A 12,398-nucleotide genomic window follows, 5' to 3' on the forward strand; every position below is an offset into this window, starting at 1 on the left:
CACTTACCATGCCAGTTACTTGTGAGGCTGAGGTCGGAGGATCGGAAGGTCCAGACCAAACCGCCGGACTTAAGGAGACCCTGGGGGTGTTGGTGGTGGGGGTTATAACTAGGGGAGAAAGGAGACCGAGGGAGGGGAAATGACCATTAAAGACCATCAAGGAAAGAGCTATAAAGAGCTTTTCTATAGTAGAATGAGCAATTTTTGGAAAACAGTCATCTGTACGTACGAAGGTTACTCTACAGAAAAAAGAAAAGCCAACACTTCAGTTACCCAGGCTGAACTCAACTTCCTGGGCTCCAATAATCACTTCAGTCTCTGTCTCACAGGCAGCTAGAACTACAGGTATATGCTACACCACAACCTTCCCCCATGTTTTTAGTGGTACTGATAGTTTTTAAAGTCAGAGTCTTGTGCTTCTTAGACAAGTACTCTGTCACTTGAGCCATGCCACCATCCCTTTTGCTTTAATATTTTTCAGGGAAGGTCTCACTCTTTTGCCTAGGGCCTTCCTTAGAATATGTTCCTCTTATCCCCACTTTCCACGTAGCTGGGATTACAAGCATGTAACCCCATGCCTGGCTTGTAATCCTCGCTACTCAGGAGTCTGAGATCTGAGGATTAGAGTTCAAAGCCAGCCTGGGCAAGAAAAGTTTACATGACTCTTACCTCCAACTAAACATTAAAATGAAGCTAGAAGTGGAGCTGTGGCTCTAAGGATAGAGTGCTAGCCTTGAGGAAAAAACTCAGGTACAATGCTTAGGCCCCGAGTTCAAGCCCCGAGACTGGCAAAAAAAATAACTTTAACAAAATGATATCCCTGAGTATATCTTGATAAATGAGAATAATTTGCTATTTCTGTTAACATAGAATACAAGGTCTGGGTTGGATTTTTTTGAACCAGGACAGATGTAGTAATCATCGTTAAGGCGACGCTAATATACCCCTATTAGTAGCTACCCAAAAGCTTTTTTTCTACATCCTAAAATGTAATATTATAAACAATAACAATCATCACTACTGTATAATAGCAGTTTGTCTGTATCCTAGTAACATCTCAGTAACTGTTGTGGTTGAACTGGGCTTAGTTTGATAGATTTCTTTTGTGCTCTCTAAAGACCAGTTATTCTTGACTAATGACACATTTGTGGGGATGATTTTGTAATGCTTCAAAGGCACTAGAGGACATCAGTAAGGCAAAAGTTTGGATAGAAATCAACCCCTCCCAAAAAGCCTTTCTCTTGTGCCAAAAGGAGAACGAAACCTGTTCCCTTATTCTGGCACATTATATTTTATTATATTAGGAAAACAAAACAATTTTGTGTCTGATGCTAAATGAAATGATTGCATCAAAAACAGACATTTTTAATGAAAAGCATATATAACAAAATAAGAGCTCCTAAATATTAACTCTGTGCTAAGCAAGAATTATTCTTTGCATTGACAGACATAGAACATCTCTAATTCCATTTTGACAAAGTGACATAACCATTGGGGCTCAACTACTTTGGTCCCTGTTTGTTTTTTATGTCTCTGTCCTCAGGCTGCATGTTCATTGATGGTGGGTGGCACTTCTTAAATGCACACTCAACCTTGAATGGTGTACTAGGTAAAGGTATAGAAATCATAGTCCAATGTACTTTCAGAGCATACATAATGATTTGTCCAAATGGCATGACATATTCCCATTTGCCCCTAAAATGCCTTAGGAAGTGCAGTTAGTGGTCAACCTTCCACTACCACATAGAGAGAACCTGCCAGGCTTCGCAAGATGGGCCTGTTACTAAACTGGTTATGTATTCCTGTGATTGCAACTGGTAATATTCTGTTGAATATAAACTGTAACAGCCGACTCAGTTTTTCCTGTAACTGCTGTTGTTCTCTTTAAGCATTTCAGAGCGTGTGGCATACATCAAAATGAATTACAGCAGAAGGAGCGTTAGAGACTCTTGCAAGTGAACTGTTCTTGTCCTTCTTGTGAGGTGCAGCTTGTGGGTGTTCATTGCTACTCAGAAAGGTGCGAAGTGGGTCCAAGGTCTTCCATTTTTGTGTCTGGGAAGGACTGCAGATGCCCTTGGCACAACATTTTAACTCAACCTTATAGTTTCTATCACTCAGCAATTTAAAAAAAAAAAACCCTTGGATCCTATATTCCTTAGATAAGAGTAAAATCAATATAATATGTGGTGAACCTAATCTAAAAGCTTTGAAGGTCATTTCACAAGGTATTACTGAACCAAAAGCAATGGTAAATAGTGAGGATTTAACAACAGCTGGTAACGATAATCATTTTAGCAAGTTTTCATTTTTATACAAATGTTCATTCACTGCTAATCTAAACTCTAATCTTGCTTATTCTTTGCAAGTACTCTTTACTGTGTATTAACCTTCTGGAACCAAATAGTAACTACAAATAGGTACATGGTGTGTCTGTGCTGTGTATGGCATATCAAGGCTGTAATTTCAGCTATTTCAGGAGATGAGATTATGGTTCAAGGCGAGGCCAGGAAAAAAAAAGAAAACTGAAGAGACCTCATATAAGAGGAGACAGGATGTAACTGAGGGGCTTAATCTGATTAATAGAATAGATTCATGTGTGAAATACCATAGTGAAATCTCTTCGAAGCATTAACATAAGCTAAACATAAATAAATGACAGGAATGTAAAGCAGATCCTGTAAGGGAGACAGGCACTACTGGAGGAGAAAGAGCAAACAGGATGAAAGAGGGTAAGTAAATGTGGTTGAGTGTGTGTGTGTGTGTGCGTGTGTGTGTGCGCGCGCGCGCATGTAAACAGAACAATGAAACCTGTGAAATTGTTTTGGGAAGGAGAAAAGGAAGGAACAAGAGTACATTATAAGCAGATGTGGATGTGTCAAATGAAGTCATTGCCTCGTAAGTGACTGGCACTCACCTCTTAACTGTACAGTTTCCTATTTTTTTTTTTTTTATTTTGCCAGTCCTGGGGCTTGGACTCAGGGCCTGGGCACTGTCCCTGTCTTCTTTTTGCTCAAGGCTAGCACTCTGCCATGAGCCACAGCACCTCTCTTGGCTTTTTCTACATATGTGGTACTGAGGAATCAAATCCAGGGCTTCATGTATACAAGATGAGCACTCTACCACTAGGCCACATTCCCAGCCCCTATAGTTTCCTTTTTTAGTACATGGGACTTAGTAGAGTTATTATATTTATTTTATACTTTCAATGTCCTTACTTAACAGAATACTTAAAAACTCCTCAACAAATATTTGCTTGATTATACTGAATTGTGAAGTATAAAGTTAGATATATCTAAGTATAAAATTAAAATCCCATATAGGTACAAGCTTTAGTCCAATATAGGTACAATCTTTAATTCAGAATTACCTTAATGCATGTGTACTTGTGGGCTTGTCTTACTGTAAGTGATACAATGTCAGGAACCCCCATGAAAAACACCCCTTTCAGTGTGTGAATTCCACTTGTATGGCGCCATCAGCCACGTCAGGAAGACACGAATGCATTCATGATGATGGTCACTTACGATGGCAGCACACCTGGGTGTTGCTGTTTCCACACTGAGTAGCTCCTCATTTCAATAAACCTGTCATCTGGACAGCAGAGCCCTCCTGGCATTTACTTTTGATCATTTTCTAATATATTTAACAAGATCAAATGTTGATTATTTCCAGTAAGGTATAGATGATAGTAAGAAGCATTGGTTGAGAAGGAAATACTGGTTGCTTTCACCAACTGTCACACTGCCTTCACGTTTTCTTTAGTGTTTGTCCAGGCTATTTTAAGGAATGGACTGTTAAATATTCTATTTGCAGCTCACTTCTGCATTTCCATGCTCTGCTGAAATGAGGCAACACAGATCTACAGAAAGAACAATATCCTTGGGTAAAGTCATTATAGATTTAGAGAGAAGGCTTATCATTTAAAGTACATTCAGATAATTTTATAACCGAAAAAACGTTCACGTTATTTCATCCAGCATCTATCAAATGTAGCTGTGTATTAGAGTCACTCCAGCAGCTCATAGGAAGCATCATCTCCTAAAGCACATACACAGCAGTATTACTTCAACAGATCTTATGGTTTCTTTTTGTCGCAGTACTTTAGGTAATTTTGATGCATCGCTAGGCATTTGGGAAGCACAGGTCTAATACAATGCCCTCTCCATGTTCCTAGGTAGGTAGGTAGGTAAATCAGGTATATAGAAGATACAAAAAGAATGTTTGCAAGAGATGGGGCAAGAAACAAGTAGAAAAAGATGCTCAGTGACTCGTGGAACTTTTCATAACTAAAATGCATAGAGCCTATTTTTTATTTGATGTAGCACTATTGGAGAAGAATTTCTACACCATTCCTTCACCAAAGGTCTTTCAGTCCAATACAGTAAATTAATCATCCCAAACTCTCAGTCTCATAAGATTATATTGTACACGTTCAGGTGAATTTGTAGGTACAATTCCTATCTCAGAAATTTTAGTAATTTGTACACTTGATCTTAGCCAAAAGGCTGAGAAGCAATAGAAATTTTTAGTAATTTCTATGGTCATAGTTTTCTTAGGTGTTAAAAATATTATTTCCTATTTAGAAAACCCTTTCTAACTATGGTATCTTAATAGCTGGGTTCATTAAATAGCTTAAAAGTATACTATGTACTAAGTTCCTTGAAGCCAAGAAACAAAATATCATGGGCATTATTGCTGATTTTAATTCTTGTATCTGTGCCCTAGAAAAAAATTATGGCAAGTTATCAAAACCACAATACTGGATAACTTTCTGGATGTCCCTTTTCAATCCGTTGTACTAGAATTTAATTATGTTTCCAATTGTTATTGTGATATTAGAATTTGAATTCAAGACCTTTCTCTTGTTTGAGCCACTATGCCTAGCTCCAATTAATTTTCATAAAAGAAGTTTGTTCAATAACATTATCTGAATATTTGATCATTTTAGAATGTGGCTATGTGATTTCTGGAAGGAGGAAAAGGAGGAAGAAAAGAAGAAAAAGGAGGCACAATAACAATTCTTGAGTTGTAAATGCTCTGAGCTTATTATCCTCATATAAAATCTTGATTGACCCACCAAATGTGGGCCACTTACATAAGGACACTGAGAAAGTTTTCCCAGTGGCTAATTGTTAAGACAGTATCATTTATGTCATATAATTTCCAATTTCTCAGAAATGTTCCCAGATTTCACATACCAACACTTAGTGGTAAATCTACAAGACCATTGTTATTTTAAAAGGGTGTATTATACATATCTCATAGTAAGTATTTCTTGATCAGTGTGAATGGCACTGATGAGCCTTTTAAGCAGGTAATAGTGCCTCAACTAACTGCCTTCAACTAAGAGGCCCTTCTTGGACTTTGGTAGAGTGGACTTGAATAAAACAGCTGTGCTTTGCTGCAGAAACCAGCATGTTAACATCATGCTGCAATAATTTCATACTGAATGTATATAAAGGACAAAATTGCAGTAGCCATAACAACCCAGCTTACATAATGAGCAGACAGATTATGAAAATATCTTTTCTAACTTGTGTACTTGACTTTGTTTCAGGTGTATGAAATGAAGAATAGACTTACAATTTTAATATGCAGACAGACTTACCTAGTTATTATTGTTTCTTTTGTTAAGTGTAAAATTTGTGAATCAATTTTCACTTTGAATTAGGTAAGAATCAATCCGAAGCTGTGCGTAAGAAAAAATAAAAATAGGGAAAATGTGATGCATCTATCGGGAGGTGAAACTCAAAATTAGAGGGGTAGGAATGAAATTGAGGAAGTGATCATTGTGATAATTGTGGCATGAAAGTAGGAGGGGCTAACTGTGGAAACCCTCTGCTTTGTAGCAGCTGCGCACTGAGCTTCTTCCTGGAGCAGCCTGACTCTGATTGCATTAACTTTTTTTTTTTCAAATTTTTATTATCAAACTGATGTACAGAGAGGTTACAGTTTCATACATTAGGCATTGGGTACATTTCTTGTACTGTTTGTTACCTTGTCCCTCAAACCCCCCTCCCTCCCCCCCTTTCCCTTTCTCCCCCGTGAGGTGTTCATTTCACTGACACCAAACATTTTTGCAAGTATTGCTTTTGTAGTTGTTTGTCTTTTTTACCCTGTGTCTCTCGATTTTGGTATTCCCTTTCAATTTCCTAGTTCTAATACCAGTATACACGGTTTCCAATATACTCAGATAAGATTACAGAGATAGTGTGGGTACAACCACAGGAAGGTGATACAAGAACATCATCAATAATAGAAGCTACAGATACACACGGGACGTTGAAAGTAGTCACAACAGTGATATAACAATCGTTTCCATAACATGGAGTTCATTTCACTTAGCATCATCTTATGTGTTCATAAGGGTATAGCTATTGGGCTCTTGTGATGCTCTGCTCTGACTTGCCTAAACCTGTACTAATTATTCCCAATAAGGGAGACCATAGAGTCCATGTTTCTTTGGGTCTGGCTCACTTCACTTAGTATAATTTTTTCCAAGTCCTTCCATTTCCTTACAAATGGGGCAATGTCATTCTTTCTGATAGAGGCATAAAATTCCATTGTGTATATGTACCACATTTTCCTGATCCATTCGTCTACTGAGGGGCATCTGGGTTGGTTCCAGATTCTAGCTATGACAAATTGTGCTGCGATGAACATTGTTGTGCTGGTGGCTTTACTGTGATTTTGTTTGTGGTCTTTTGGATAAATACCCAAAAGTGGGGCTGCTGGGTCATAGGGGAGTTCTATATTTAGCCTTCTGAGGAATCTCCATACTGCTTTGCAGAGTGGCTGATTGCATTAACTTGCTATGGCTCCTCTACACAAACACCGTTTTATTGGAAGAGCGTGCTTGGCCCCTGATTGGTCTGTGTGTACTTCAAATAGTTATTCTCTCTGTAACTCATTAGAAGCCCTTCTGGAATGTTGAGAACCTATTTGTACATTTCTAAAACCTTCTCAAATCGACAGTATCAGCCTCCGTTGATCACAATCCATTATACCTCAAGAAGTAGGTATGGCTGGAGGCTCACGCCTGTAACCCTAACTATTCAGGAGGCTGACATCTCATGATTTAGGTTTGAAGACATGCAAGGCAAACAATTTGTAGAGATTCTGATCTCCAATTAATCAGCAAAGGAAAAAAACCCCAACTGAACAGCTCATGGGGGGAGAGGGGAAGGGGGAGGGGGGATTGAGGGAGGAGGTAACAAACAGTACAAGAAATGTATCCAATGCCTAACATATGAAACTGTAACCTCTCTGTCCATCACTTTGACAATAAATAAGAGAAAAAAAAAGAATATCTCCAGGAAACCAATAAGGATGATTTTCCTAAGAATAAAAACAAAGTAAATAGCAAAAACAAACAAAAAAACTGAAAGTCGTGGTGTGATTCAAGTGGTAGACCACCAGGCCTTGAGGAAAAAAGCTAAGCAAGAGCAACAGTTCTGAGTTCAAGCTCCATTACATGCTGCCTCACCCTCAATTCAAAGACAAGGAATTAAGAGTTCTGAATTGCCTAGTGATCTGCTTTTCACTTTCACGTCTAAACTTGACTGTCCTCAATTATTCATTCACTACACCCACAACACACAATTCCCTGCCTTGTCTCCCCGCTTATTTCCATGTTTGAGTGTACACTGTTGCTTGTGAGAGCAGGGATCATATCTCCTTCCTAGATGTGTCCGTGCATGATGCTGGCTTGATGCCTGAGGTACTCACTGAGTGTCTGTGTTATGTGTTGGCATAGCAGAGTTTCATCAAATGTGAATTGTAGTGAGTTTTGTCTGTCTGATATTTAAAAAAATAAATCCATTTTAATCCACTTTTGTTCTCACAGAGAGATCTGAATTTGATTTCAAACCCTGCAGCAAACGTGTTCTCATTTTACTCAAATTAACGTTTAAAACCCTTTTTCCTTTTGCTTTACTCTAGAACTGAACAATGCCACGAAAACATTCTTTACTAAGGAATATTTGAAAATAAAACAAAGCTTCCAGAAATCCAGCACTGCAAAATGGCCCCTTCCAAGCTGCAAAAAAAGATTCCACCTTTTTGGGGGTAAGGAAACAAGGATCCAAAACAAAACAAAGCAAAAAAAATCTGGTAACTTTGTTTAAATCAGTTCTCTTCTGCTCATTTCTAGCATTCTTGAAACTGTTAATGGAACTATATTTCTGTACTGACCAATTTTAAGTAAAGACCTTAGTAAATCGCTTCCTGAAAGCTACAAGTGCATTAAAATCAGTGATGACGGAAGCTACAGTTAGTTTCTGTTTTCCTAAGGAGTGGAGTAGGGAGGAGAAAGTGGGGAGAATTGATGAATAGGAACAAAATTGTAGTTCTAAAGCAAGAAGTTCTGATGAGCAATTGCACAGTAGGGTGATTCTAGGTAACAGTAAGGCCCTGTGTATTTTTTTTAAAGCTAGAAGAATTGATTTTGCATGTTTTCACAGTAAAGAAATGATATTTGAAGAATATATATGTTTAATGTGGTTTAAATATTGCACATGGCCAGGCATGGTGGATCAAGCCTGTAATCCTAGCTATGAGACAAGCAGACACAGGGAGATCATGGTTCGAGGACAAGTCACGTAAAAGGATAATTGTGCAAGCTTCCATCTCAAGCAACAGCTGGGCACGGTGGCATGCACCTGTTATCCCAATTGCAGGGGAAGCTTATGGCTGGGTGCAGAGGTGGTGTTCTCCAGCAGCACAAGAAAGCACAAGGATGAGAACTGCAGCCCAGTACAGGCATGAAGGGAGACCCTGACTGGAAAATAACCAGTGAACAGGACCTGCCTAGCAGCTCGAGACCCTGAATTCTGTCACCAGTACCACTAAGAGAAAATGACACATACATGCATGCATCAAAATATGTAGTCCCTCATTAACATATATAAATACAAGTGTATATGTTTTTACATATGAGTTTAAATGAACTTAATCAGCTGCTAAATATGAATAAATTTCCTTTGCCTTCTTTCAGCTACAGAGATTCTTCTGTGAAAATACCTGTTTTCAAATTTTAGCCATTTTCTCTTTATTTTTAATTTTTGAGAATTAAAATATTTTCTGGTGACTAGTTTTCCAGTTTATTAAATGGACGGCAGATAACTTTGCCAAGTTTGTAACTTGTCTTTTTTTTTATCATAGCTTTTAAAAAAAATTTTGATCCCAGTCCTTGGGCTTGAACTCAGGGCTGGGGCTTGACCTCAGGGCCTGAGCACTGTTCCTGGCTTCTTTTTGCTCAAGGTTAGCACTCTGCCACTTGAGCCACAGCGCCACTTCTGTCTTTTTCTGTGGTGATGAGGAATCAAGCCCAGGGCTTCATGCATACTAGGCAAGTGCTCTACCACTAGGTCTCAATCCCAGCCCCTCTATTTGGGATTTCTATCTCATTGATTTTTCAGAATTTTTGTATATGCTAGATATCATCAGCTATAAACAAATTATCAATTTCTTACTCTGTTCTGTTATCTGTATATTAAAGTTTGTGCACAGTGCCCTTCATTTAAAAAAGATCTTAGGTTTGATGTGGTTAAATGCATTTTTATCTTCATCATTCGTGTTTAAGTTTTTGTTTAAGCATTTCTCCATTTTCAGGTCAAGAAAGTTCTCAGGGGCTGGGGATATAGCCTAGTGGCAAAGAGTGCTTGCCTCGTATACCTGAAGCCCTGGGTTCAATTCCCCAGCACCACATATACAGAAAATGGCCAGAAGTGGCGCTATGGGTCAAGTGGCAGAGTGCTAGCCTTGAGCAAAAAGAAGCCAGGGACAGTGCTCAGGCCCGAGTCCAAGCCCCAGGACTGGCAAAAAAAAAAAAAAAAAAAAAAAAAAAGAAAGTTCTCAGGCTCTTTTTCTATGTTCACATTCTGATTTTACCTCTCACATTTAGGTCTCATTTAGAGTCTACCCTTTACATACCATGTTAGAGAGTTTTACATCTGTTTTTGAAGTAGAAGCTTAAATAGTAAACACTTTCTAAATATTATACAATACCACAGATTTTGTAAATAAGTTCCTGTTATGTAACTGAATGTGGGGTACTTGCTGCACTTCCTTACTAAATTATCAAATGTGAACATTATTTCTTGGTCTTGGGAGTTCTCAGCAAAAACAACTATAATGTCTTAAGGGAAGGTTTATAACTTTCTATCTATCTAATGTCTAAGCATTTTTTAAAAAATAATTTTCTGCTGGACTTGCTCACTGGATGAAACTTGTGTTTGATTTAGAACTGTAAAAGTGGTAACATCATCCTTGTTTGTAAAAGAAATGATTCTAGTAGTTACCCTTGAGTATGATGGTTACTCTGGGTGTAGGGTAGGCAACCTTTATTATGTACTTTATTAGGAACTTCTCATCTTTAACTGATTTGCTGATAGTTTTTGCTGAATGGAGATTTAACTTTTTGAATATGTTTTCAGTATTTCCTGAGGTGATTTTAGGCTTTACTTTCACATTTTAAAGCTCATTACATTTATAATCAATTTTCTAATATTGCTCTATTCTTAGGATAACCTCAGCTTGACCACTTTTATACTACTGTAGAGCTGATTTGCTAATATTTTGGTTCAGAATTTTACTTTTAAATTTATAAGTGAAATTTTTAAAATTCATAATTTCATTTCTTAATTTCTTCTTAGGTCAGTTCCTAAATATACCTTTTTTGTTCACTTTTTGTCTTTAAATTTATTGGTGTTGTATTTCAATATCTCCTGTTCTCTCCTGTAGCTATTGCTAATATTCTTTATATTATTAATAGTATTTACAAATACCATGTCTTACTCTTTTGCCTGATCTTGTTAGATGTAAGCTAATTATATTTCTCTAAAGTTATCAATTTTGGGGATTGAATATAATTTCTTGATTTTTCATTTTGTTGGTTTCTGCTTGACATAAAATCTTACATTTACTCTGGATTTATTCCATTCTTTTTGTACCTTAAAAGTGTCCTTTAAGTCAGTGATTTTTATTACTTTTTATTGTATTTATTTTTTAAGGCTACACATTTTCCTGTTAGATGCATTCTTGTTATTTTCATGGATAGTGTTTTAACTCATATTCAGTTATATAATTGAATAGTATTAATTAAAAGAATACAATTTTACAAGATCAGGTTCATAATGGAAAATTAACATCTGTGACTTCTTATAACACACTCTAACACACTCTAACACATTGATGCTCTGTTAATTTATCGTTCAGCTTACTTTTTCCACAGTTAGCAGAAAGAAGTAGACAGTAAGGGATCTTATGAGAAAGAACAGATATTCCTATACATGCCTTTAGCTGCAGTGTACTAGCATTTTTTTCAAAAGATAAACAAAAATACTTAGCAGTTATAGATTTCCTAAACTATGAATCTCATGTACTACCTTGGACACACTCAACCATAAAATTAGCCCACCATTTACCTGTAATAGATTCATTCCTTTTCACCCTTTGAAATTGTATCTTGAATATACTTACAAAGCAGACCTTTTTCAGTTTTTGTGTTTAATAATACATACTTGTTAGGCACTTGTGGCTCATATCTCCCAGCTCTGAGCTACTCAGGCGCCTGAGATTTGAGGACTGTAATTCAAAGCAAGCCCAGAAAAGTGTGTGTCTCTGTGTCCAGTTAACCACCAGAAAGCCAGAAGGGGAGCTGTGGCTCAAATGGTAAAGTACTGCCCTTAAACAAAAAGCTCAAGGACAGTGCCCAGGCCCTGAGTTCAAGCGTTAGGACTAGTGTATGTGTGTATGTACGCGCACGCACACACACACACACACACACACACAAATACACACTTAACATGTCTCTGTATAAAATTAGAATGAAAAGGCTGGAAATATTCCATATAGCTTTAAATATGAGCTAGCAATTATATTCCTTATCAAGTGTGCTTGCACTGAAGCCTGTCATAGTTATTTCTTCTGAAGTATCTACCATTTCCAAGCTCTTTGTCCTTACTTTATCAGTGTTCAGTTCAAATTGTTTCAAGCCATGCCATGTTGTTAGTCTCTAAGAAACTAATTATATGTGTATATGTGTGTATGATATAAATACATGCATATATATGAGTGTGTATATATATACACACATAAACAAGTATGTTTGTGTATCTATACAAATATACACAAAGCAAAAAAGTTATGAAATTTTATTTAAAACTTATTTCTGGAAAAATAAAGCTTTACATTGTTTCTCTAAATATACTCATGTTAAAAAAATAAAAATAAAGTCAGGTTTAAATTCTAATGTCCTAATTTTACTAGCTGTAACAAACTTATACACTTGAAACGCAGATGCTTGAGATATATATTTTTGATAAATCCATCCATTTTTCAGGAAAGCCTGGGGAATTGTTATATTTGGTCATCAGTTCTTCTGAAGGTGTTAGATT

At 37.1% G+C, this 12,398-nt stretch overlaps 1 protein-coding gene across 1 annotated transcript in view; it reads left to right on the forward strand.

Annotated features, from left to right (window-relative positions):
- The window catches only part of Rnf180 (ring finger protein 180), a 106,504-nt gene that overhangs the window by 78,102 nt on the left and 16,004 nt on the right, over positions 1-12,398 (forward strand). The window contains exon 6 of the mRNA XM_048368432.1: positions 7,942-8,067. Within this exon, the coding sequence (XP_048224389.1) occupies positions 7,942-8,067 (126 nt within the window). The remainder of the gene's footprint in view (positions 1-7,941; positions 8,068-12,398) is intronic.

Source organism: Perognathus longimembris, chromosome 19 (assembly GCF_023159225.1).
Source record: "Perognathus longimembris pacificus isolate PPM17 chromosome 19, ASM2315922v1, whole genome shotgun sequence".
Taxonomy (NCBI): Eukaryota; Metazoa; Chordata; class Mammalia; order Rodentia; family Heteromyidae; genus Perognathus; species Perognathus longimembris.